The sequence below is a fragment of the Loxodonta africana genome, chromosome 13, assembly GCF_030014295.1.
Source record: "Loxodonta africana isolate mLoxAfr1 chromosome 13, mLoxAfr1.hap2, whole genome shotgun sequence".
Lineage (NCBI taxonomy): Eukaryota > Metazoa > Chordata > Mammalia > Proboscidea > Elephantidae > Loxodonta > Loxodonta africana.
Genome location: NC_087354.1, coordinates 41,047,278 through 41,074,004, shown reverse-complemented (window position 1 = coordinate 41,074,004; position 26,727 = coordinate 41,047,278). Strand labels below are relative to the sequence as shown.

The following is a 26,727-nucleotide window of genomic DNA, read 5'->3' as shown; positions in this document are numbered from 1 at the left end:
ATACCTATTTTCAGTTCAAACTCGTTTCCCTTTTATTAACATCCAAGTTACCATTACATGGTTTGGTATTCAATAAAGGAAAACTTGTTCAAATAAGGTAATATGTTATCATCAGTATTTCCAGGTGACTTTTACAATCAAGTAGCAACACCAATACATCCTTAGGAAGCCCATCTGTAAGAAAAAACACGAAGCATTGGTCAGGAAAGAATAAAGAAAAGGCAGAAGTGCTGCTAACAATAACCTTCTTTGGAGCTTACAGTCTGGGCGGGGCGGGGGGCCCCTTGCCTGTTCACAGCCTTTTTTGCTCGTACTCATTCTTGGCTATAGCCAATGCACGGGGCATTGGCTTTGTGACCTTTTAATTTATACCACTGGTACTTACTGGGGTATTCTTTTCCAATCTGAGAAATATTAGGCAGTTGCTTTTCTGTTTTGTTTTAAAGAAGTAAAATTAATTGCAGGTGTAACAAAGACCTTCTGAACCCCCTGGCGTACTTGATAAAATGAAAATTAAGTCCAAGAGTTTAGACAACCCGTTAAGAGTTCATTTTGGAATATGAACCACAGACATGAGCTTAAATAATATAACTAGAGAAATCATTAATAATACACACACATACAAAGACCTTTCCATTTATTACAAAGATGAGCTACCTGACTGTGGGGAGGTGGTAGTGGCGTGGTGGTGTATAAAGATAAAAATGGAAAGACTCCTAACTCCAGGCAAACTTTAAAAAATGCATTCCAAAAGTCGATTACAAAAACTCACGTATTTTCTGCTTAGTCTAACACAAGTAGGAAGACTGAGGATAGAGATTCTTTGAATTTTAGGTTTTTTAAGTGTTTCAACACGTATACACTAACTAACCTAACAAGGCTCACTGCTTCATCTTGTGAGGGACCTGATATTAGCAACTTAAAATAATTCTGGACTCACTTTTATTGAAACTTTTATAAGTTAGTTTAAAAATAAACTTCCTCTTAGCCCAGAGAGCAAATCCTCTATTCAAGCCTCATCAACTAATGCCCGCACAGGACGCACAGCACATTAACAGCAGCTGACTCTGGAGCCAGACTGCCCAGGTTCAAATGCAGATTTCACCACTAGCTACATAGCAGCCTGCTTCCATAAAGACGTACCGCCTTGGAAACCCTATGGGGCAGTTCTCCTCTGTCCTGTAGGGTCACTTTGAGTTGGACTTGACAGCAGTGGGTTTTTTTGGTATGTGACACTGGACAAGGTGCTTTAGTTTCCTCATCAGTAAAATGGGACCAATCACAATCATAATAGCCACCTCACATGACTGTTGTAAGGGTTAAATGAGGTAATACGTACAGAGCACTTAGAACAGTGTCTGACACCTAGTAAGGGTTAGATAAACTGTGTGTTTGTTAAATAAAATCTATGAGCTATTGCTTACATATTTTCTTAGAGGATTTTCTGCATCCTACTCACTGCCTGCCCTAGACAATCCTGTGACTGTTTTCATTACCTAATTCGTCTTTCCATAGAGAACAAGGTTATCAAGTAAGTTTTTATTATAGAATAAACCAAACCAAACCCACTGTGGTTGACTAGATTCCCACTCATAGCGACCCTGCAGGACAGAGTAGAACTGCTCCATAGAGTCTCTGAGGCTGCAAACTTTATGAAAGCAGGCTGCCATATCTTTCTCCCGCAGAGCGTCTGACACAGCACCTGCTGACACAGCACCACCAAGCCTCCTTTTATTGTAGAACAGTGACTGTTAAAATCTAACACGGGTATACAAAAACAACAGCATTGCATTAATGTACACTTGCTGTTAAAAATAAACAAAAAACATTCACGATGAACCCTTCATATACCTTTGGTTTGTGGGAGGTTAAGGAACTGGAATTAGAGAAGGGTATGCAGAGGGCTTCAATTCTGTATGAAATGAGTCATTTCTTGGAGAGAAAAAAAGAAAAAGAAACTAAAGCAATTATGGCAAAATATCATCTCAAAATCTGAGTGTGGGTATATAGGTTCACTATACCACTCTCTATGCGATTCTTTGTTTTTGTTTTTAATTAAGGAGGCTCTTATTTGCCTTCATACAACAACCACAACTAAACAAAACAACTCTAGCTCCTTAAATTTATCACTGCTGGTACTACACTCATGGCCACTACTCTAACAAAGACATTAAAAAGGTCCTAGACTCTGGGTCCGAGAGCACTGGAACCGCCCCCCACCCCTCAGCCATTCTTCTCCTGCCTTGTTTAGTGGTGTGTCAGTGGTATTGCTTCCTTACCCACAGGAGGTTACACTTTGTCAAGGCCCAGTTCTTCTGGAGTGGAGATTCCCAATTCATTTAAAGTTGGTCTAAGTTCCTGGATGACATAGGGGTATATTTCCTTATGAGGTCCTGCTTTGTCCTGATGGAAAAGAGAAAAATCACATTTAGCTCTCCATTAACAAAATGAACTTGAAAATGTTTTTAATCACATATACAGAAATTTGTAGCGTAGAATTAATATAGGTCACCTACTTGTAAGTTAAACATTTGTTCAATAAAGACAGCACCTTATTTAGGTACTATTCAAGGTAGGTTTTCAATACACTTTGAGAATAAGTCATTGTAAGACAATTAGATTAAATCTAGAAAACCATTTTAAAGCTTTGAGCTACTGGAAAAGAAGGTGGTGATGACAGAATTTTGTGAAGGTAATTAAATGTGCCCAGCACGCTACAGGAATAATTCAGTTAACACAGGAAAAGTTTTTTAATTTGTCTCCAATTTGAGACCCTAACTGAATTAACTTCCAGTGTTGAATGGATTGATAGCCTACAGAGCCCTTAGCTGTCTTACCCTTTGTAGATAAAGTAATGTCACACTTGCCCCCTTACAGACCTTGAGCTTCTCTCACTATGCTGTATCTTTCCATGGAGAGCTGCACCTGGAGACTACTTATTTTCAGGGCAGGAGGGTTTTGAAGAAAACTCACCAGAACATGTAGTTATATATGTAGTGTCACAAGGTTTCTCAGCTGTAACTGTTAAAAAGGCAAATGGACTAAGAAAGTGCCAAGCTGTTATTCTGCCTTTAGCAAACTCTAGGTTTCCTTTAATTGAATTTTTTTTTTTTATTTAAAATGCAATCTCTTTATTCATTACAGAAAAGTCAGAAATTACAATCAAGCAAGGAGACAGGGAATTGGTATATATCTTCCTACGTTTTCATATATGTTATCTTTTTAAATAAAATGAGGTCATACCACAAATAAATGTTTCGAAACTTCACCAATTATATTATACCATGAACATTCTCAATGCCAAACACATTTCTACAAAATTAATAGTTGTGTAATAATAAACTGTTCTGGGAAGTTCCATCTTAAGAAACCACTCCATTTAATTTCTTCATATCTAATATAGCAGAAAGATGAATACCCTTTTAAACCACTGTACATCCTTAATTATTTCCTTAAGATAAATTCTCAAATAGAACTGCTGAGCAAAATGGTATCATGCACAATTTTTAAGGCCTTTGATAAATGCTGCCAAACTGCCCTCCAGAAAGACTACAACTGCAATGTACATTCCTTCTGGCTATGTTATTGCTGTTGGGTGTTGCGAAGTAGATCCAGACTCATAGGGACGCCGTGTGAAAGAGTGCAACTGCCCCAGAGGGTTTTCCTGACTGTAATTTTTACAGAAGCAGATCACCAGGGCCTTCTCTCAAGGAGCCACTGGGTAGGTTCAAACCACCAACCTTTCTGTTAGCAGCTGATCACTTAACCAGGTCACTTAACCATCATACCAGCAGGGCTCCTTCCTCTAGCTATATGACAACTAATTTTAGGAATTTTAACATATGCAAAACCACAGAATATGCTGATACCTATCGACAACCCACCCACTTCCAGAACAACTTTAACATAGTTATTTCACTGACCTTAACAACCTCTAGGATGCGAACAGCACTAGCAAAATCATTTAACCGTCTGCACGCCCGTAAAGCAGCATCGATGATTTTGGGTTCCGGAACCAGATCATAACCAACAAGTGTGTTCATCCCTATCAAATTAAAAGAGGGCCATGTCAACCTGGAACATCACACCTGGAAAACCACAATTTAGTAATCTTTTCCCTGAACCATGCCCATGTTATCTGTTAGGGCTTCCATTCTCTTATCTATAAGGACCTTTAGGAAAGTCTAGATGATAAGATCACAGTGACTTAATAGAAAGAATTATGCAACAGCATGGAAATGGAAGAACACATGTGCAAACACCATTTCCACAATAATTAGCTGGTATCTATTCAAGCAAGAGGGCCATTTTCAACTCACATCTTTAACTCTTAGTGCAATGTATATACTTCAATTGCTTTAAAACAGATCTGACAGGAAAAGAATCTAAAGCCACAAAAAAAAATGCTTAAGGAGAGTTAATGAAGCCCAAATGAGGACATTAAGGATGTATTATAGAGAAACATTAGTGCAGACTCAGAAACATTCAACCAGAAAATGTCTGGGTGTGATTACTTTCAGCTCTGCACAAAATGACACATCATAACATTTAAGATTCTCTTAATGGGAATGCAGAATTGCCGTTCTTTTCATTACTTCTACTCGAGATTGTGCAATACGAATTTCCCCGGCTGCAGCAAAATGGAGTCATCACATTTCCTGCAGGGAAGCTTGAAGCACTTAGGTTTCTTGCTTTTATTTATTTAAAAATATTTAAACAAAGGACGCCAGTGAACAAAATGCTAGAGTACAGTCACCAAGACTGAATTACTCTCCACTTAAAATTAGTGACTAGTTATCATTCATACTATTTACCCATTTTAAGAGGGCATTTACAATTTAGGAAAAATAAGTTCCTAGCTTACTTAGAATGGACATTTATTCAGGGCAAGACAAACCTTACCTGAGAATAGAAATAACAAACAACTCAAACCATTACCCAGAGGGGTAGAGAACCAAGTGACCACTATGTAAGTCATTTGCAAGGTACAAAAATGTTAACTCTTGCTCACTTTGATGTATCATTACAGCAATGGTTCTTGGCCAGAGGTGATTCTGTCCCCCAGGGGACATTTGGCAATGTCTGGAGACATTTCTGGTTGTCCCAAGTGGGGCAGGGGATGCTACCGGCATCTAGTGGGTAGAGGTCAGATGCTGCTAAACATCCGACAACGCACAGGACAGTCCTCCCTCTCGCAAAGAATTATCTGGCCCAAAACATCAATAATATCTGCTTCAAAACCCTGCTGTATAGGAAATATACTCACTGGAGAAGCCACAAACTTTCCTAACTGTAAGGTGCATGATGATAACCAGTTTACATGATGTAATGCTTTTAAAATAGTTGCTTTTGACAAAGTAGTGGAATATTACACAGCAGTTCATATTTCCATGCCAAAATACACAAATATGCCCATGTTCCAATTACCTTTACGCAATTCCCAGGCATCGATATTTGGCTTGTTGAAGTATGTCACCCAGCGAGCATCAAACTCCTCATCTGTCTCATGAGACCCATGGGAGTAGCAGCGAACTGACTGAATAGCTACAATGGAGAAAAACCAATAACTTCAATGTACAAAATAGTACTTATTTTATTTAACGCATTAAATATGTACATTCTGGCAGGGAAAGTATTCAGCAGGTTAAATGAGATAAATCTTCTGTATTGATACGGAAATATATCTTAAAAAATTAAGCAAAAATCAAGTAGAACAAAGTAATATATATGCATATTTATGTTTTTTTTCCCCTAGAGTCTAATGCTAGCTTAAAATTGTTAACAATGGTTCCACATGGGAGGAGTTTTTGTTTCAATTATTAACAGTGGTCAACTTTGAGAGAGAAGAACCTCCATACTGTTCGAATTTTTACAAGCAGAGTATTAATTACTAATTAAAAATAATGTCCAATTCAGCTTTTAAACAAATTTATAATACTTTCTTGATAATTTTTAAAAACCTTATACTCTCCATTAAATTATATTTCAAAATAAATTATATATCACAACAAAGCAATGATAATTTTAGATACTGCTTTATCAAACTACAGATTCTGATAAACCCTCTAAGGGGAAACGTGCCCTCTGACCTACTCCCACTGAAAAAAGATTGTTTTATAGGATTTCTAAGAAGTGAGATATTTGAGTATCACACGATGAGGAAAACAGGCTTTTTCTTGCCTTTAGCATTCTGCTGTCAATCAGCATACCCTTTGTGGTACCTTAAGAAAAGCTTTTCCATTTTTCTTTTTGCCTGTCAAACTGACATTGAATTGGGAGCTGGATTCCTTCTCGACAGTCACTAACGGTATAGGGGAAAAGGAAATTTTACCTTTGGGTCTTAGGAGGAGGCTCTGGCTTTACTCTCCCACTGTTTAATCTTGGGAAAATTAGCTTAAGTTTGTCTCCTACGTGAAAAATGGGAATACCAATATCTTAGCAGATTATGAGGATTAAATATAAAAGCAGGTAAAACATTACAAAGGGCTTGTCACCTGGTAGGTATTCAATAAATGGTAGCTATAAATTAATCTGTATCTAAAAATATCTTAACTGATCTTCTATTCATAGCAATAATTATTTGTAGAAATAAAAATTCCCCAATTGTATTTCCTGTTATACTTAAATTACCACGAGGCTATAGGGAAAAAAAAAAAAAAAAAGTTTTTTTTTTTTTAATAGGAAATTAGTCCTGCAGCATCACGGCATAAGTCCCAATCTTTCCAAAGACCTACATTATCTCCACAACCCAAGGCCAGAATGAAGGAGGACATGTATATAAATCGACTGGTATCAGACATGTTTTAATTTCCACGACAAGAAAAAAGAATGGATCTCTAGACCTAAATGTGTTTGATAAGTGAAAATATTTAATCAAAACTACATGAATATTTAATAAATCCCACTAAATAGTTAAAATATCAGGAAGCAAAGATTACGACAGCTCTCTAAACCACTGTTTTCAAGACTTTAAAACCCGCTTTTTCAAAAACTAGAGCTGTCTTTAATGTAATACTTAAAGTGCAAGGGTAAAATGCTGTATCCACTTTGGAAAATGCAGTTTTTCATCAAGTTGACACTTACATTATAGCTCAGTAAGTCCATTCCTACGTACTTACCCAAGAAAATGAAAACATATGTCCACACAAAAATGTGCATATACCAGCTTTATTTATAATAGCAAAAAAAAAAAACAAACAAACAAACCCAGAAACCCAATGCCCATCAACAGATGAATGGATAAACAAATTAAACACTACTCAGCAACTGAAAAACAACCTAGATACAAGCCAATAACATGGATAAATCTCAAAACCATTAGCTGAAAGAAGCCAGACACAAAAGAGTCCATAATGTAGAATTCCATTTACATGAAATTCTAGAAAACACCAACTATAGTGCCAAAAAGTAGATCGGTGGTTGCTTGGGATGGAGGGTAGAAGGCAGGTGTACTGAGAGACACAAGGGACGGTTTTGAGGGGATGGAACTATTTTGTATCTTTTTTTGTGGTAGTGGTCACAGAGGTGTCCTGGTGGAGCAGTGGTTAAGTGCCTGGCTACTAACAGGGAGGTCTGTGGTTTGAACCCACCAGACGTTCCATAGGAGAAAGATGCAGCAGTCTGCTTCCACAAAGACTACATCCTTGGAAACCCTATGGGGCCATTCTACTCTGTCCCCTGCGGTGGCTACGAGTCGAAATCGACTTGACGGCAATACGTTATGGTGGTCATACAACAAGTTTTTGTCAAAACTCAAACTATACACTTAAAAATAGTAGTTTATTTTATGTACATCATACTTCCAGTGAAGCTGATTAAGAACACATTGAGAAAAAGTGAAGAAACAACTGCCCTTTGTGTGGCAGATTTGAACAGAAATACTTTCCTTAGAAGAGACTCCTAGAACATGATTTCTCTTGAGTGAAATCACTTCAGATCAATTTTGCTTTACGATAAACAGATGCATCTGGGAAAATATGAAAATACGTTTTATGGCCACTGGCTACAGTTTTCCCTAACTGTTCTACTGAGAAGTCAAGTCATAGCTATATAACCTTTCTTTCATAAAACATTACTGTATAACTTAAGAGGTTTAATTTATCCACATGAGATCTCCCTAATTAGCACCCCAGACCTTGGGTATAACTTTGATAAAAGCTGCTAGAGCCTTGAAGAATAGGCCACTGAAACATTTAATATATTCACTGGGACACTTGCCTGGAATTCAGGAGGGGGCCCCATTCGGTGTTTATAAACTGAGTTGCCTATAGAAACGTCAGCCCCAAAGACTGAAATGCTGCTGGTCTGGCACCTGGATCTGCCATGTTCGGGACACAGGGCTCCACGCAGACCCAATGGCTATCTTCACGATGGTTTTCTCCCAATGACTAACAGCTAATAACCTAATTTGCTTCTGTATGAAAAATGGTTTGAGAACCTGAGACCTGAACAATGGTTTTCATCAGAACAGGGTTTCCCTTCTTTACAAAGTCATAGGAGGCACCGACATGAAGAATAGGTTTAACCCCTGGTGGTTCCTTCTCCTCATACTGAACCTCTCATGCTCCCTAACTTAACCGATTCTCTCATCCTTAGCCTTTTAAAATGAAATACTGGTCCACCAAATAAAGCACCAAACCAGTTTGAATATTAAACAGATTTTTGTCTATTTCCAACCAATTCACTAGCACCTGGTTTTAAGGAAAAAATTCTTGCCATATCATACCAGTTGACATTTGAGGCCATTATAATTATCGCAACCGTGCTCCACAGGGTTTTCAATGGCTGATTTTTCACTAAGCCTTTCTTCCAAGGTGCTTCTGGGGGGATCTGAACCTCCAACCTTTCAGTTAGTAGCTGAGCACGTTAACTGTTTGCATTCTCAGGGACTCCATCCTTAAAAAAAAAAATACTGTACTTACATGGTTTGGTCAGGCTGGTGTGGTTCATTCTGATTTAGGATCAACTGAGTCACATAGCATAGCTCTTCTTTGTCACCTCTTTTGTTGATATTCTTCAAATTAGGTTACCAAAGCATAGCCACTTAAAACTTTCTCATATTATAAATCATCTATACACTGTACTTTATCAACTGCAGTATACTAGGTATACTAAGGAAAAAAGGCCCCTAATACTCTCACCTTTGAAGAATGTAGTTTTGAGTCATCAGTATAATTAAAGTCCCTCATTATAAAGGTTAAAAAAAAAAAAAAAAAGCCCTCTGTGGGTGATATTTTCATGATATTTAAATACATTAGATAATTAAATACTTCCAACTTGGTCACTCTCAGTAAACTACTGTTGAGCTGATGTGCAATACATGAACATTCTTTAAGATTTGAGCTTCCTCCCTGGGAGGGAGAAGGGGTAGGGTGGAAAGTGCTCATGCTTTAGGGGAAGACTAACAGGGGTGTTAATCCTGGCTCCATAATTTACTGGCTGTGTGACTCGGCTGCTAACCAAAAAGTCAGCAGTTCAAATCCACCAGCTGCTCCTTGGAAACCCTATGGGGCAGCTCTACTCTGTCCGACAGAGTCACTATGAGTTGGAACTGACTTCAATGACACTTAACAACAACTCCTCTGTCACATGGGGTTGCTATGAGTCAAAAGACCTGACGGCACCTAACAACAACTTATAGGCATTAGGACCCTGGGTGGTGCAAGCAGTTTGTGCTCAACTACTAGCCTAAAGGTTGGCAGTTGAAACCCACCCAGCAGCACCGTTAAGAAAGGCCTGGGGATCTGCTTCTGTAAAAACTACAGCCAAGAAAACCCTATGAAGGAGTTCTATTCTAGGACACATGAAGTTGCCATGACTTGGAAATGACTCCATGACAACGGGTTATACAGGCATTTAAACACAAACACACCAGCCCCACTTCCGTACAGCATTTCCACTTAGTTTTGAGGCTTCTAAGGTAAGCTATTTTGGACAATAGTCAGTGCTTTTGTACAACCTAAAGGTTCCAGAGTAGGAAAAGGGAAGCAGCTGTGAAACATGAGGACAATTTAAAGTAACTGACCAGTGCTAGGGCCTCAATTTAAAAAAGTATTTCTAGTACTGCTTTTTGGCATTCAGTCAAGCACTCATTAAAAAAAAAAAAAAAAGCTAATTAATAGATTTAGAAAAACTAAGGGACTCATTAATTCCTTGGTTTTAAATATAGTTAAATCAGATGGCTTTCCATTTAGTAACTAATCAGCTTGGAAAAGCCTTGAAGAATGCACATTTTGGAGGTGGTAATTCTAGGAGTGAGAGAAGGAAGCAAACAGTGGGAAGGGCACATTAACAGGTTCCAAGGCAAGGTTACTAAGGCGCTTGGCTTAAAAACTCCTCCCACTCTTTCAGGTGTTCCTGGCACTCAGGGTAGGGCTGTAGGAGCCAGATGCATAGGTTTTAATGATTGACTAAAGAACCTGTTATTTAAAATGGAATCTTCTTGTTGAGCAGTTATTGGAAAACAATTCAATTTCAACTTCGGGCTTCTTCACGGACCAGAGGGGAATTTGGGTTGCGACTTAATTAGAGCGAACTTGACCCCTCAGGTCAATTCCTCTAGAGCTCTCTTTCAAGCACACTACTATTTGAGCTAGGATCTATAGGGTCGCTATGAGTCGGAATCAACTCGACGGCACTGGGGTTTGTTACTGGGTTACCTTCATCCAAGAACCTTAATTCTTTAGACTTTTCAATTGTATAAAATCTCTTCACTCCTATACTGATAACAAATCCCAATCTGTAATATGCGAAAAAATGCAACGAACTCTAATAAAGCAAATATGTACTGTCTTTAGGCATTTTCTATGTGCCAAGGGTTACATTATCTTATTTAAATCTCACAGCTACCAAGTATTATAGAAAGTTTAAAGATTAGGCAGCTGAGGCTTACGAAGGCTAAATAATATGCCCAAGGTCACACAAGTAGTGCCTGAAAGTAGCTGATACTACTTGTAACCAATACTGCCTCCTTGTGGTAAATACTAAGGTGTATGGGAGAAACAAGGAGCCTTGGGACAGAAACACAAAGATTTTGTTAGGGATTACACTTAGGTTGGGGAATATAACACCTACAAGATAAATCTGTGTTAACACTAAGAAAAGCGGAATTCAGTGAAACTATAATTTGCCAAAAACTTCTGATATTTTCCCGACCCACCACAACAATGTAAGAAATCTTCCCCAAAACCCATCTACACGAAAAACTTGAATAGTATGCGATACTTTACCCGTTAGAGAAGAAACAAAAAACAAAATCTGACAAATAGCAGGATGGGCTAAACCTAACTAGGGCTAAGAACAGAAAATAGTCGCATCACCAGTAAAGCAGTCAATTTTCCAAGGCAGGCCTCAGTTTCCTCTTCTGTAAAACTAGATGGCCTCCATGGTCTCTTAAAGTGCACTCTAGCCTTAACATTCTATAATAAATTAGAGAACACAAAGTCTAAATTTAATGAAGCAAGATGTATTCTATGGGTTCTGAAATGTCTAGCTAAAACACCCAAAATAGTCAAGAGAAGGACGTTACTAGCTTTGAGTTTCTGAAATGTTTGCTTAGGGGCTGAATTTCACAACGTAACATATACTACCCTCATGGACCAAAATAAAGTGCAGTGACTGTAACTATATGTGGACAGAACATCGCTCAGAACACATATAAGGTAAAAACAGAAGACAAGAATTAGCAGCCCGTGCCATATTCCTGCAACCAGACTTCTCATTCGAAGACAAAAACGAAGCTTCCCCATGTTTGTAGAACCCAGTATCCCTAAACCTGTGGTACTCAATTTTCCAAACAATAATGCATTCTTACCATGAGACCTACCAGCATTCAGGCTCTCTCGACCTCAGGAAACATGTAAATCCATTTTAAACGTGGAAGAATAAGAACGTGGCATAAACACCAAACAACCAAACCCACTGCCGTGGAGCCGATTCCGAGAGCCCCAAAAGAGCAGTCCCTAAAATTGACAGAACGGGCTGTGGACACACAAAACGCTAACCGAAAGAAACGCCGGATTAAAATATACGCATATACTGTGTTCACACGGAAGCATATTGTGTCCTCGGAAAACGCTGGGGACGACGGTGCCCGGGTCTTGGAGGGGCCACCCCGCCCCCACCCGGAACGAGGCGCCCAGGGGCTCAATGTCACCTTCGCCGAGGCGCTGCAGGCCGGCGGCGGCCGCTCCCGGCCAGGTGACGGCGGGGCCAGCGCCAGGACACTGTCACGGCCCGAAACCGAAAGGGCCCGGTGGGAGCGGAAGAAGCCGCGGTGCCCGGAAGCGCTGCACCCGCTGCTCTGTCCGCCCGAACCTGCTCCGTCCGTGGTGCCCGCGCCATAAAGTCGCGCTGAGGGAGACCACGCGGGTACGTCCCTGAGTCCTCCACAAGTCAAAACGGCTGCCAGAGCGGCCCTACAGTTACCGGGTACGGCCGCCGGCCCGCAGGGCAGAGGCTAGGCCGCGGGGGGAGCCTGCCCTCGAGTGGCGGCGGGGACCCAGGTCACCGCAAGGACACGCGGGAGCGGGCAGTGGCAGGCGGGTGCCTTACCGGCGGTGGGGCTGGGGGCTGGGCCGGAGTGCCTAAGACCTCGAGGGCCGGCCCGGGAGGCTGCAGCTGCGGCGCAGCGGCGGAGAGCGGCGCCCAGCATGACGGCGATGGCGGCTCGCAGGCTAAGGCTGAAGCGAAGCCGGGTGTGAGCGCGCGGGCACCTCCGGAGCTCGCGGGGGCCGGACTCACGCACCGACGCACGGTAGGCGGAGCGTGTGGACCCGCCCACTGCGGCGCTCCCGCTGCGGGCTGGCTACGGCGGCGCGCTGGGGACAAACCAGGGTGCCGCCGTGCACCAACGCTACTGGTCGCGTGACCTGTAGCCGCCATCATCGAGCGAGGATGGAAGGAAGGGGAGGGAAAAGAGGACAGTGTCTGTGGTCCTAGTGCGGCTCAGGAGGCGAGTCCATCTCTTCAAAATGGGAACGATAACAGTAATAATAAGCATAAATTATAATAAGAATTCTTTGCTTACCACGAAGGTTTGAGCCAACAATCAGAATGAATGGAAAAAGTCTGCTTAATATAAGGGAGTTTACAATGAACTATACTTTATCAGAGCACAGGCAGCGCAATGGTTAAGAGCTTTGTCAGCTAACCAAAAGGTTGGCAGTTGGAATCCACCAGCCTCTCCTTGGAAACCCTGTGGGGCAGTTCTGTTCTGTCCCGAAGGGCCAGTGTGAGTCGAAATCGACTGGATGGCACTGGGTTTTGGAGTTTATTCTTATATCACAAACCGGCAAGCATTAAAAAATGAGTCCAACCATTTCACTTCACAGAGGAGATAGGCTCAGAAGTTAGCTCGTAATCAAGGCTCTTTAAACCACATCCCCAGTTCCAAGGATTTTCACCTGGATGTTTATGGTCAAACACCAGCCCCCACTCCCCGCAGAAGGGTGCTGGATCTACGGCAAACCACTCTGAAATGGGGTTGTTCAAGTGCCAACCTTCTTATATCTAATCTGAGCTCATTAACTGGATCCTGATTTTGAGCCCCAGGGCAGGCAGTACGGCACTTTTCCGAGGCCTGAATTATCTCGGCACCACTCAGAGTTGAAGAGATGGTCTCATTTGCCTTGGTATCGCTCATTCTCTAATCCTGGGACCATTGAAGAAAAAAGAGATGGACATTCAGGCCCCTCTTCCTCACTCCAGAGCCCTGGTAGTGCAGTGGTTAAGAGCTCCGTTGCTAACCAAAAGTTTGGCAGTTTGAAACCAGCCACTCCTTGGAAACCCTATGGGGGCAGTTCTGCTCTGTCCTATAGGGTCACTATGAGTCCGAATTGACTGGATGCAACAGGTTTTTTTTTTTTTTTTTTCTGGGGTTCCTCACTCCTTGCCCACTCCATAGGGCATCAGCAGCTGCCCACTTTTTTATCCCTAGCAGTGTGGCTTTAGGAGATAGGAACCTGGCTGGGAAAAGGATAAAAAAGCTTTTCAAAGTACCTGCCCTCACCCCCTCCCACCAACCTAACCAAAGGACATCTGCAGAAGCTTTGACCTCTTTGCAGTTCAATTGATATTCCTCAAATCTCCCAACACTGGAAGCTCAGGATGAGGTCCAAAACCCAGACCCACTGCCATCAAGTCGATTCCGACCCATAGTGACCTTATAGGACAGTGAACTGCCCCATAGGATTTTCAAGGCTGTAAGTTTTATGAAAGAGCCCTGGTAGTGTAGTGGTTAAGAGCTTGTGTGCTAACCAAAAGGTGGGCAGTTTGAATCCACCAGCTTCTCCTTGGAAAACCTGTGGACAGTTCTAGTCTGTCCTGTAGGGTTGCTATGAGCCAAAATCAACTCAATGGCAGTGGGTAGTCTTTATGAAAGCAGATTGCCACACCTTTCTCCCATGGAGCAGCTGTTAGGTTCAAACTGCCATCCTTTTGGTTAGCAGCTGAGCACTTAACCACTGCACCAAAAGAGCACCTTAGGATAAGGTCAGGGCTCCCATAATTGAGAAATCACCAGGCTCAATTGCAACTGAGTTCCAGCTGGTCTCCCTGCTGTCAGAGTCTCTCCACTTCGCCAGTAGTCCTTTAGATTGGCTACCGGAGTGTTTTTGTTTAAATGTACAATTATGACTATAATTTTTATGTGGCCACTGTATTTCATCAACTATTTATTATCCCATCTAAGCCTCTTAACAGCCCTGAGATAAGTATTCCTATTTTATGGGTGAAGGAATATACTCAAAGGATACTTGCCCAAGAATCAAAAACCCATTGCCATTGAGTCAATTCCAACTCCTAGCAACCCTGTAGAATCATACAGCTAATAAACAGTGGTCCTTAGAGTTGAACCCAAACTTGTCTGACTCCAGAACTGTTTTCTTTCTCCACCACCACTGAAAGTAGCTTTTGCTAACCTCTCAGTGAATGCGAACCCCGTTACCTTCAGGGAAGTTCTCGGTCTTCATCACCTGTATTTGCTATTGCTGTATAACAATTTACCACAAACTTCTTGTTAGGTGCTGTCAAGTGGGTTCCAGCTCATAGAAGCCCCATGAACAACAGAACAAAACACTGCCTGGTCTTGTGCCATCCTCACAACACCTGCCACACTTGAGCCCACTGTTGCAGCCACTGTGTCAGTCCATCGTTGAGGGTCTTTCTCTTTTTTGCTGACCCTCTACCAAGCATGATGCCCTTCTCCAGGGACTGGTCCCTCCTGATAACATGTTCAAAGTATGTGAGACGAAGTCTCGCCATCGTTGTTTCTGAAGAGCATCCTGGCTGTACTTCTTCCAAGACAGATTTGTTCATCCTTCTGGCAGTCCACTGTATATTCAGCATTCTTCCCCAACACCATAATTCAAAGGCATCAATTCTTCGTTCTTCCTTATGCATTGTCCAGCTTTCATGTGCATATGAGGTGGTTGGAAACACCATACCACAAACTTAGCAGCTTAAAACAACACGCATTTATTATCTCCCAATTTCTGCAGGTCAGAAGTCTAGGCATAAGTGGGTTCTCTGCTCGGGATCTCACAAGGCTGAAATCGAGATATCAGCCAGGTCTGGAGGCTGAGGTTGTCTTCCAAGCTCATTCAAGTTGTTGGCAGAAACCAATTCCTTGTAGTTGAGGACCGAGTCCCCATTTTTTCTTACTAGTGGTCAGCTGAGAACCACTCACAGCTCTTAAAGGCCGTCTTAAGATCCTTGACACATGTCCTCCTCCATAGGCCCTCTCACAACACTGCAGCTTCTTTCTTCAAGTCAGCAGAAGAGTATTTCTCTGACACTTCACCTGCTATGAAAGACTTCACAAGATTATATCAGGTCTACCAAGGATAATCTCCCTTTTGATTAACTCAAAGTCAACTGATGAGTACCCTAATCTCAGGAATGATATCCCATCAAATTCATAGGTTCTGCCTCCCACTCAAGAGGAGGGAATTATTCAAGGTATGTATACCAGGGTAAATAAATCTTAGGGGTCACCTTAGACTTAAACCTAGTACACTTAAGTAGGGCAGCCCCTGCCAGTTGCCAAGTCTGCCCTCAGGTGTGTTCCCAGGTCCCAGCAATTCTGCTGCTTCTGGGGGGGTTCCTTCCCTGATGGTTTTAGAGCCACCTCCTGGCCCTTGCCCAAGGCCATCAGGGTCTTTTGTCTCTTCTTGCCACCTCCTACCCTGAAATTCTTTCCTGTTCCTCTGGAGAAGCAGTAGCTGGACTCCTAATACCTCGGGGATGTCATCCTAACCAGTTGAGCAGCCTGTCAGCTTCCTGCTGCAGCCCAGAGCCTTCATCCTGGAAGACTTGTGATGAGGCATTTCTCTTGATGTGTGCAGGAGGGAGGGATGACATTATTAAGGAGCTTGTGAGGACAAAGACACTGCTCCACCACCTGAATTTCTAATAAAGGGAAGTTCACATGCAAGAAAAGCTGTCTTCTCTGGTAGAAATTAAGCATACATGAGGTCAGGACGGGGGGTGGGGAGAAGAATCCTGCCATTTCAAGGCTGGAAATGGCCCCTGAGACCATTAGTCTGACTGATCTTACATTGCTTTTATCTCCTCAGGCCTTTACTTGAGCACTTCCAGTGATGGGATCTCACTACTAGACTGCTCTGAAAATGGAGATGAACAAGAGAAGGCACCCGAGAGAATGACAGTCTTACTGCTGTTGAACTATAGCACTGCTTCCATTAGTCATATGCCTTTGGAAAGTTACTCCAATTCCTTGAATCTCGATTTTCTCGTCTATAAAATGAGAATAATAATGGAACCTAGCTAATAGGTTGCTGGGAAGGTTACATGAAATAATGTACATAAAACACCATGTCCTGGACGGCACCCAGTAAGGGCTCAAAAACAGTAACTGTTGTTCTCTAGATAGTGTTTTCCTGTTGAAAATTGTAGGAAGTTCTTTTCCCAGGGCAGGGCAGGTTGTGAGATGGAGGACAAAGCATGGAGGTGGGCAAACACAGTATGGATCACCTGGGAGTCTGGGAAGAGGGGTGGGAGGAGGAAACAGCCCTTGAAGGCAGTCCTGTGGGGAGGCCATCAAATAGGGGTATGAGGGCTCTAACGGCACTTTTTCCTCCCCTTCCCACACCCACTATATCAATGTGTAAGGATGTTGATTGTAACATTGTTCAAAATAATGAGCTTAACCTGAACAACGGAACACTTCTTGTTGTATGCCCTCAAGTCAGTTCCAACTCATAGTGACCCTATAGAACAGAGTAGAACTGCTACATAAAGTTTCCTAGGCTGAAAGCTTTAAAAAAAAAAATTATTGTGCTTTAAGTGAAAGTTTACAAATCAAGTCAGTCTCTCATACAAAAATGTATATACACCTTGCCATATACTCCTAATTGCTCTCCCTCTAATGAGACGGTACACTCCTTCCTTCCACTATCTGTTTTCGTGTCCATTCACCCAGCTTCTGACCCCTCTGCCCTCTCATCTCCCCTCCAAACAGGAGATGCCAACATAGTCTCCTGTCTACTTGATCCAAGAAGCTCACTCTTCACCAGTATCATTTTCTATCCCACAGTCCAATCCCTGTCTGAAGAGTTGGCTTTGGGAATGGTTCCTGTCTTGGGCTAACATAAGGTCTGGGGACCATAACCTCTGGGGTCCTTCTAGTCTCAGTCAGACCATTGAGTCTGGTCTTTTTATGAGAATTTGGAGTCTGCATCCCACTGCTGTCCTGCCCCCTCAGGGGTTCTCTGTTGTGTTGTAGGCACGCACCTTCTAGTTTTTCTGGTCTCAGGCTGATGTAGTCTCTGGTTTATGTGGTCTTTTTTGTCTCTTGGGCTCATCATTACCTTGTGTCTTTGGTGTTCTTCATTCTCCTTTGCTCCAGGTGGGTTGAGACCCATTGATGCATCTTAGATGGCCACTTGCTAGCGTTTAAGACCCCAGATGCCACTCTCCAAAGTGGGATGCAGAATGTTTTCTTAATAGATTTTATTATGCCAGTTGACTTAGATGTCCCCTGAAACCATGGTCCCCAAACCCCTGCCCCTGCTATGCTGGCCTTCGAAGCGTTCAGTTTATTCAGGAAACTTCTTTACTTTTGGTTTAGTCCAGTTGTGCTGACCTCACCTGTATTGTATTGTCTTTTCCTTCACCTAAAATAATTCCTGTGTGAAAACCCTTCTCCCTCCCTTCCTCCATCCCAACTCTCGTAACCATCAAAGAATATTTTCTTCTCTTTTTAAACTATTTCTCCAGTTCTTATAATAGTGGTCTTAAATAATATTTGTCCTTTTGCAACTAATTTCACTCAGCATAATGCCTTCCAGATTCCTCCACGTTATGAAATTTTTCACAGATTCCTCACTGTTCTTTATCAATGCGTAGTATTCCATTTTGTGAATATACCATAATTTATCCATTCATCTGTTGATGGGCACCACGGTTGCTTCCATCTTTTTGCTATTGTAAACAGTGCTGCAATGTGTAAAGGCTCTTAATTCTCTAGGATATATTCCAAGGAGTGGGATTGCTGGATTGTATGGTAATTCTATTTCTAGTTTTTCAAGGAAGCGCCAAATCAATTTCCAAAGTCGTCATACCATTTTACATTCCCACCAGCAGTGTGTAAGTGTTCCAGTCTCTCTACAATCTCTGCAACATTTATTATTTTGTGTTTTTTGGATTAATGCCAGCCTTGTTGGAAACCCTGGTGGCATAGTGGTTAAGTGCTACAGCTGCTAACCAAACGGTCGACAGTTCGAATCCGCCAGGCCCTCCTTGGGAACTCCATGGGGCGGTTCTACTCTGTCCTATAGGGTTGTTATGAGTTGGAATCGACTCGACGGCACTGGGTTTGCCTTTTTTTGGTTGTTGGAGTGAGATGGAATCTCATAGTAGTTTTGATTTGCATTTCTCTAATGGCTAATGATCGTGAGCATTCCTTCATGTTTCTGTTACCTACCTGAATGTCTTCTTTAGTGAAGTGCCTGTTCATACCCTTTTAGGCTAGAATCTTTACAGGAGCAGATCCCCAGGTCTTTTCTTCCACAGAGCCGCTGGTGGGTTCGAACCGCTGACTTCTCGCTTAGCAGTGGTAAGCTTAACCATTGCGCCACCAGAGGGCAGCTGTCAAAAAAATGATGCAGAGCTGATGCACTGTTAGAAGATGCCCAGGATGTAGTATTAAGTGAAAAAGGCACTTTACAAAACAGTAAGAATCCATTTTATTTTTTAAATACACTTTATCCGTGCACAGAAAAAAAGTCTGGAGAGATACAAATCACATTAACAGTGTTTTTGTTTTTAGCAAGATTTAAGGTATTATAGCACGGATGACTCAGTTTTTTATATTTTCTAAATTAATACTTTTATGATCAGAAAATCATTAAAGAATATAATTTTTTATTGAGCTATAATTCATATACCGTAAAATTCAGTGTACTTTTTAAAGTGTACGATGCAGTGGTTTTTAGTATATGTTGTGCAACCTTCACCATTATCTAATTCCAGACAATTTCATCGCCCCAAACAGAAACACCATACCCACTAGCAGCCACTCCCCATTCCCCCAATACCACCAGTCCTCGGCAATCACTCATCTACTTTCTGTCCTTATGGACATTTCATATAAGTGGAATGATACAATATTTAGCCCTTTGTGTCTGGATTCTTTCACTTAGCATAATGTTTTCAAGGTTCATTTATGTGGTTACATGCCTACTTATGGTAGAATACAATTTCATTGTATAGATATACCACATTTTGTTACTCATTCACCAGCTGATGGACATTTCGGTGGTTTCCACTTTTTGGCTGTCACGAATAGTGCTGCTATGAACATTCACGTACAAGTTTTTACGTAGATAGATGTTTTAAATTCTTTTGACATATACGTAAGAATGTCATATGGTAACTGTGTTTAACTTTTGGAGGAACTGCCAAACAATTTTCCAAAGTGGCCACACTATTTTACATTCCCACCAGCAATGTATGAAGGCTCCAATTTTTTCACAACCTTATAATTTTTTCTTTTTTATACAAAGAAATCTGGGTCCTTGTAGCTGTCTGAGCTGCGTCCTATGCGCTCAGGTTTCCTGTCAGGAAATGACCCAGGGTAGGGGAATTCTGTGTTCGGAATTCATCAGCTGCTGTCCTGTGGGACCTCTCGCACTGCTTTCCCAGCACCACCTCTAGGGGGCAGCTCATAGCATTCTTTACTAGTGAGTTTCTCTCCAGAAATGTGTTCAAATAATTTCTGAACGTGAAGAGAAGGGGATTTAATTTTGTGTCTCTCGTACCAGTTGGAGTGTTGACTATATTATCGCAGAGAATAAAAACCTTCACTAGTTGTCAAAATCACCTGAAGATTATATTAAAAGGCATATTCCCAGGTCCCTGGTTGGATAGTCTGATCCTGTTGGTTTGTAGTTCACCCCAGGCAATCTGCGTGTTTAACAAGTGCCCTGGGTGATTCTGATGATGAGCTACGGTTGAGAAGCCTAGTATTATTTCCTTATCCCGACAGCAATCTTGCCCCATTTTGCAGATGAGAAAGCTGAGACTCAGAGAAGTAACTTGTCCAAAGTCACAGTCAGCATGACTCCCTCCCAAGCCTATGATCTTGTCAATACAAGAGCGGGCATTACATTTGCTAGCACAAACCTGCAGAGTAGAGACCTTCCATGGAGGACTGGAAATTCTGATAATAGGGGCCTTGGCAAATATCCCTCATTCATCTTCCCAATTTCCACCAAAGGTAGAGAGAATACCTATGATAGTTGGGAGGTGTCATAAACAACACCAGAATCCCCAAGCCAGGTATACAAACCCAACCCCCATGATGACTTTAGCTTCTCCAAAAGGTGGGAGTGTGGGGCAGGGGATCCAAGGGCTCAAATGGGGAGAGAAGCCATAGTGGGGATAGGGGCAACTTCGGCCACTGTCCACAGGGTTGGACAGCTAAGGACTTTGGTGTGGCATCAGAACAGTTCAGAAACCTGGCTCAGCAAATCATTCATTCAGTCTGAGGGCCTCCTATATGCCAGGAGCTGGGCAGGGAGCAAGGCAGACAGGATCTTTCCAATCATGGGCTTATGGTTTAATGGGATGACTGACAATCAAAGGACCACACTAATGAGGGCACAATTACAAAGTGAGATGGGTGCCCACAGAGGAATAAACCTGGTCTCACCAAGGAGACCTTCCTGTGGCTGAATTCATCTCAGTGAAACAGAGGGAACTAGAGTGTCCCTGGAGCCCTGGTGGCAAAGTGGTTAAGAGCTCAGGTTGCTAACTCAAAGGTTGACAGTTCAAATCCACCAGCCACTCCTTGGAAGCCCTATGGAGCAGCTCTACTCTGTCACTTAGGGTCACTATGAGTCAGAATCAAAGGCACACAGAACGTCCCTAGTGGCCAGTGTGGGCATAGCGATGACCAAAACGGCTACGCTGATGAGGAAGGGGGCTGAGAGATGGAAGAGCCTGGTCTAGCTCAGGTCTTCTGGACGCTGTGCAGTGAACACAGCCCTGCAGATTCAGGGCCAGTGGATGACAGTTCCCAAAGCTTTAACCAATTTGAATCTGTGGAAACCAAGGCCACACAGTGGACCCTTGCAAACAGACCTCTAGGACAGCAGCCCCAGCTCGCACAACAAAAATCTCTATTGTTTGGCTCTTACACGGCAAGTCCCTTGGGATGCCAAGAAGGTAGGTCAAGTCCCGTCCAGACGAGGGTTAATGCCACAAGGAGAAGCCCTCCTCTTCCCTGGCTGTTTTTGTTAGGTGCTATTGAGTAGATTTTGACTCATAGTGAACCCATGTGACTGAGCAGAATTGCCCCATAGGGTTTCCTAGACTGTAATCTTTACAGGAGCAGATCACCAGCCAGGTCTTTCTCCCGCAGAGCTGCTGGGTGGGTTCAAACCGCCAACCTTTCCATTAGCAGCCAAGTGTTTAACTTTGCACTATCAGGGCTGTAATGGCAGTGAAATCTTAGTAAGATAGGGTAGCTCTCAAATCTGTCCCTATCTCCATCCCCACTGCCACTTCCTCATCTCTTAGCTCCCTGGAGCTTCCTGGACCCACTCAGGGCCCCTCCAGTCCACCTCCCACATACAGAGGTGTCAGAGAGAGAGTTCTCAAACACGAATTGGACCAGGGTATTCCCTGGCTTCCACTGACTGCCCACTTCCTTCAGGGAGGCTCCCTGTGACCTGGCTCCTACCTGCTACTCCAGTCCCACCTGCCTCTCACCATAGACACGCTATCCTTCAACCACATGCAGCTGCTTGAACACACCATCACATCCTTGTGCTCTGCCTGGAATTTCTTTCCCTGTCCTGTCCAGCTGGCTAACTCCTTCTGGTCCTTGGAGAACGCACTCCATCAGCACTTCTGGGTGAATTATGTAAGTGCCCCTTCTCAGAGCACCCATCTTCTCCTGTTATCATCACACTGTGCTGTCACTTCCTACTTTTCTTTGTCCCCACTAGGCTGGGACCTCCTCGAGGCAGGAGCCATGTCTGATTTTACCCCTACCCCCATGCCTAGACCTGGCGTAACAAAAAAATGCTTGTTGAGTGAAGTCCCTCAAGGCCCAGCTGGAGTTCTTCCACCCATCTGACCACAGGTTCTGGTCTTGGATTACATAGTTTACTTTCTCAAATAGAGAACACACCCGACAGTTATCTGGGTGAGAACCTTCACTGCCACCTCTACCCTGGAAGTGCTCCAAGGCAGGGTCCAGGCAAGCACCAGATTGGGCCCAGTAGGCAAAGATGGACAGCCTGGGCTCCAGGATAAAGGTCAGTATTGGGAAGATGGGGTCTTACAAGGGGGGCTTCCCACTCCTACTCATTAGTCAGTTCCTGAAGTGGGTCCTGTCTCTGAGGTGCTCCCCTAACCCCCGTTCCTCCCGTGTTCCAGATCTTCTCAGGCTTCACCCGCTTCCTGCCTCAGCCTTGAAAGGGTGGTATGGGAACATCTGTCACTTTCCTTTGGACCCTGCTCCTAGGTCAGCAGGGCCAGAGGATCAGTGAGGCAGGGTTGGGGAGCTCAAAGGTGCTGGGTCCCAGTGGCAAGTTAGCACGCCTATCAGAAGCCTGGGAACTGAACCTGCTGAGGGGTGCAGAAAAGAAAGCCAGTTTCATGACTCGCTTTCTGGCATCTGAAGTAGAAACTCAGCCCACCATGTTGTTGTTACCAAAACCCATTGCCATTAATTCTGATTCACGCAACCTTGGAGGGCAGGGTAGAACTGCCCCTAGGGTTCCAAAGGCTATAAATCTTTACTGAAGCAGACTGCTACATCTTTCTCCCACAGAGTGACTGGTGAATTTGAATGGCCTACCTTTCTGTTAGCAACCAAGGCACTTAACCACTGAGCCACCAGGGCTCCTTGGCCCACCATAGGGCCTTGCTAATGCTCTGAAGCTGAAGAAATGGGAAACAATGGGTTCCCTCTCTTCTCTCCCTGCTCCCAGATGAGTTTCTAGGTTGGGAGACTTACCTGACCCAACCTCCTTTCCAAACAGGAAGCCTCTGCAACCTCCCCTCCATGACATGACAGTGGCAGCCTCTTGGTTGCACACTCCTGGTGACGGAGCACTCAGTACTTCAGACCACTAGTGATCTTGGAAGGTTGGTTCTTTTCCAGAACCAAGACCAGTCTCCCTTATTTTAAGCTTCTACCCTGCAGCACCTCTTCCAGGTTTTATCATTTATTTTATATGCTTAAGTCCAGGATGAGCCCAGGGCATCTTAGTTGTCAGGATAGTTTACATTCTTTCCCCCCTTCATGGGCACCACTGAGAGGAGTCAGACAAGCACATCCAAGCCCCCAGCCCTTCCCAGGGACTCATGAAGAACAGGAACTTGGGGAGGGCAACCAGTGGCAGGGTCCAATAACAACAGACCTCCCTGCCTCAAAGCTCAAGCAGAGGTACTGGGGGGGGGGTCCTTGAAGAGCCCCTCCTGTCAGCTGCAGAATCTACCTCTTGTCACCAGCAGGACTTGTTTCAGGGTTCTGCCAGCAAACTGACTTAGAAATACCTTCTTCCCCATCTCCTTCCTTCCAGGGGGCTGCTGAATTGCATGGGGTGGGGTCTGCTTATGACATCCTGGGGATATATGCCCCCCTTACTCATCAGAGCTCTTCCAGAAACCACTCCCCCAGCTGACTTGGAGCTGGGCAGAAAGGCTTATGAGACTGTTATCTCTCAGCAGTCAGCTGTGTGGCGCTGGAAGCATCAGCTTATCAGGAAGCCTGCAGTGATTCACAGTCCGAGTCCCAGCTTCTCTGCTGAATAGTAATTTCCAGCAGTGGATTTGTGCTCAATCTCTCTCCTCCCCCTCCCCCAAGGGTGTGCTGTGCTGTCCTTTCTCAGGGAGAGAGGGCAGTGAAGGGGAGAGCTCATCCATGGGAATGGGGTGCCTTGTGCCATCTTCTGCTTATAGCTCAGTTTGCTGGCAGAAGGCTGCAGACCTAGGGACCCCAGCAGTGGCTGCCATTCTTGGGGATGACCCTCAGGAGAGTTCACCATTGCACTCCTTACTTCTCCCCCTAGACAAGCAATGTGCTGCTCCCTTTCTCTAGTGTGATCACAGGGGGATACAGGCCCCCTTCCAGCCCCAAGTCTCTGAGGCCAGAGCCAGCCAGGGACTGAGCAATGTGTCCCTTGCACTCTTCTGAGGCTGTCCAGTCTCTGTGCCAGATCCTGAAGACTCCAAAGGCCAAGGATACCTGGCCAGAGGGACTGAGACACAAGGGGGCAGGCCAGAGCTGCTCTGCAAAGGCAGGTGATTAGGAAAAAACCTGGGGACAGTGCCATTTTTGTTTGTTTTATTGAAAGCAAGATGCCAGCTGTGGGGCTCAGGGGAGGAGGCACGCAGAGTTCGGTCCTCAATCTCTCTCTGGGCCAACATGGCAAAGCGTGGATGTTAAGAGCCCACAGAAACACCCACCCCTGCCCCCATGATATCAGTACACTCCTCTGAAGCAAGGAAAGGAAAATTATAAGGGAAACTGTGTCCTGGAGGGGGGCCAGAATAGCAGACCCCCACAACTCCACACTCTTCTACTCTCAAGCAGTTTCTTACCCCTCGCCCTCTGATGTGCAGGGTGGGGTGACTCCAAGAACTCTTCATGGCTCATGGACTCAGGCTCCTCAGGAATGCTAGGTGCCTTTAACCCTCGAGGATCTCGAGCAAAGCTCCAGTCTAACTGCCCACCATTCCCTCCCTGAAGAGGTTCCAGTGTGGTCCAGAAAAGCTGAAAGTGGAGTCTTGTGTTTTCAGGCAACACAAGCAAGGGGCAACCAACCCACGAAGCTTCCCTGGGGTCGTTGGGGGATCCTCTCCTGTCACTCCAAGGGCCCCTCTACTGCTGCCTTAGCGGTCCAAGCTGTCCAGGTTATGGGCTCCAGAGGACCGACGCGTGAAAGGCTGGAGGAACGTCTGAAAGCGAAGGCGCTGGGATGGAATCCAGCCCGTCTAGGTGACCGTGATCCCGCAGTTCTCAGGCTGTCCGGTCCTCGTGCGCAGCCCCTGGCTCGGGCTGTGACCTCTTCGCGGAACCTTCTCCAGTTGCGGGCTCCCCTAGGCTCCTCTTGAGCGTTGGCGCAGCTAACTGGGACGAGGGACCAGGATGCGGGTCCGGGGGCTGGTAGCCAGGTTGACGCGGATCTAGCGCGTCTTTGGAAAGTAGGATGGCGAGCGCCGGCACATTCTTGAGCACACTGAGACTAGCCGGCGGCTCTCCTGGTGGATGATCCGGAGTGGGCTCGGGCGGGACGCTCTGCCACACCTCGCGCACGCTCCGGTAGCGCAGCCGCGTGACCTGGTGCAGGCCCGCCAGGCGGCGCTTGAGGATCTCAGCGCACGTGACGGTCTTGGTGGTGGCCCGACCGCAGCCGCTGAAGACGATGGCGCGTGTGGCCGGCTGCGCCATGCTGGCGGTGGCGAAGGCCAGCAGATTCCGGATCTTGCTGCCCTCTTTGACCCGCATGTGCACGGCGCCGGGTGCCAGGTCCGCGAAAGGGCTGGATCCCGGGCCGCCCCCCTCGGCCCCGCCCCCCGCCGGCGCCTCCTCGGAGCGCACCTTACGGAAGTTCTCCATGCGCCGTCGTCGCCGGGGCCTCGGGGACGCGGGCTTCGCCATGGGGCCGCCTTCAGCCCCGGGACTGCATGGCCGCCGGCCGCGCCCGGCAACGGCAGCAGGGGTAAGGGTGCGAGGGGGACGTAGACGTCGACAGGCGGGCTGGGACGGCGCGACCCTCGGCCCCTATGTGTCTCCGGTGGGCGCCGCTCCACTCTGCGCGCTCTGCGCCCAGCGCTCCGCGCCTTTAGCAGCCTGGGAGGCCCCGCCCCTGACCACGCCCCTAACTCGGGCCCGCCCCGCCCAGTCCCAGCCTTACCAGCCTCTCTGCCCAAGTCGGGGTCCTCGGCTACCCCGGCGTGGGAGCGTGGCGCGCTGTAGGGCGCAGCGGCGGCGCCAACGGGTGACTGGAGAGGCGAAGTTCCCCTGTAATGGCCATCTGCCCACCCCGAGCCTCATAAACGGGCAACCAAAATCAAAAGCGCTTGCGGTGCAAACGCCGCTTCAAGCCGGCTCCGGGGAAGAGATTTCTGAGCGGCCTTGCAGGGCTGCTGCCCTCCCATTCCCCAGAGGTTCACCTCCCTCGTCTCTTCGGCTCCCGAGCCGGCTTTCTCGCCTCAAGGACAGCCTCTGCGCCGTCAGCAGAGTGCAGG

General features: G+C 45.0%; 2 protein-coding genes across 3 annotated transcripts; both read right to left on the bottom strand.

Annotated features, from left to right (window-relative positions):
- Positions 1–7: 7 nt before the first annotated feature.
- On the bottom strand, positions 8–12,708 carry LOC135227262 (cytochrome c oxidase subunit 5A, mitochondrial). Of its 2 annotated transcripts, XR_010317394.1 has the most exons (6): positions 12,553–12,708; positions 5,428–5,544; positions 3,924–4,045; positions 2,280–2,403; positions 1,852–1,932; positions 8–174 (listed from the first exon to the last, which is right to left on the bottom strand). XR_010317394.1 is itself a non-coding variant. In XM_064267266.1 (5 exons), the coding sequence occupies exons 1-4, from the start codon at positions 12,650–12,652 to the stop codon at positions 2,290–2,292; spliced, it is 453 nt and encodes a 150-aa protein (XP_064123336.1). In that variant the 5' UTR covers positions 12,653–12,704; the 3' UTR covers positions 8–174; positions 2,280–2,289. The 2 variants fall into 2 exon arrangements, 1 of the variants encoding a protein (XP_064123336.1); XM_064267266.1 differs by lacking the exon at positions 1,852–1,932 and having other exon boundaries at positions 12,553–12,704.
- Positions 12,709–22,064: 9,356 nt separating this feature from the next.
- RPP25 (ribonuclease P and MRP subunit p25) lies at positions 22,065–26,280 on the bottom strand. Its single transcript, XM_023552917.2, has one exon. It carries the CDS (start codon positions 26,135–26,137, stop codon positions 25,496–25,498), a length of 642 nt encoding a protein of 213 aa, XP_023408685.2. The 5' UTR covers positions 26,138–26,280; the 3' UTR covers positions 22,065–25,495.
- Positions 26,281–26,727: the final 447 nt, after the last annotated feature.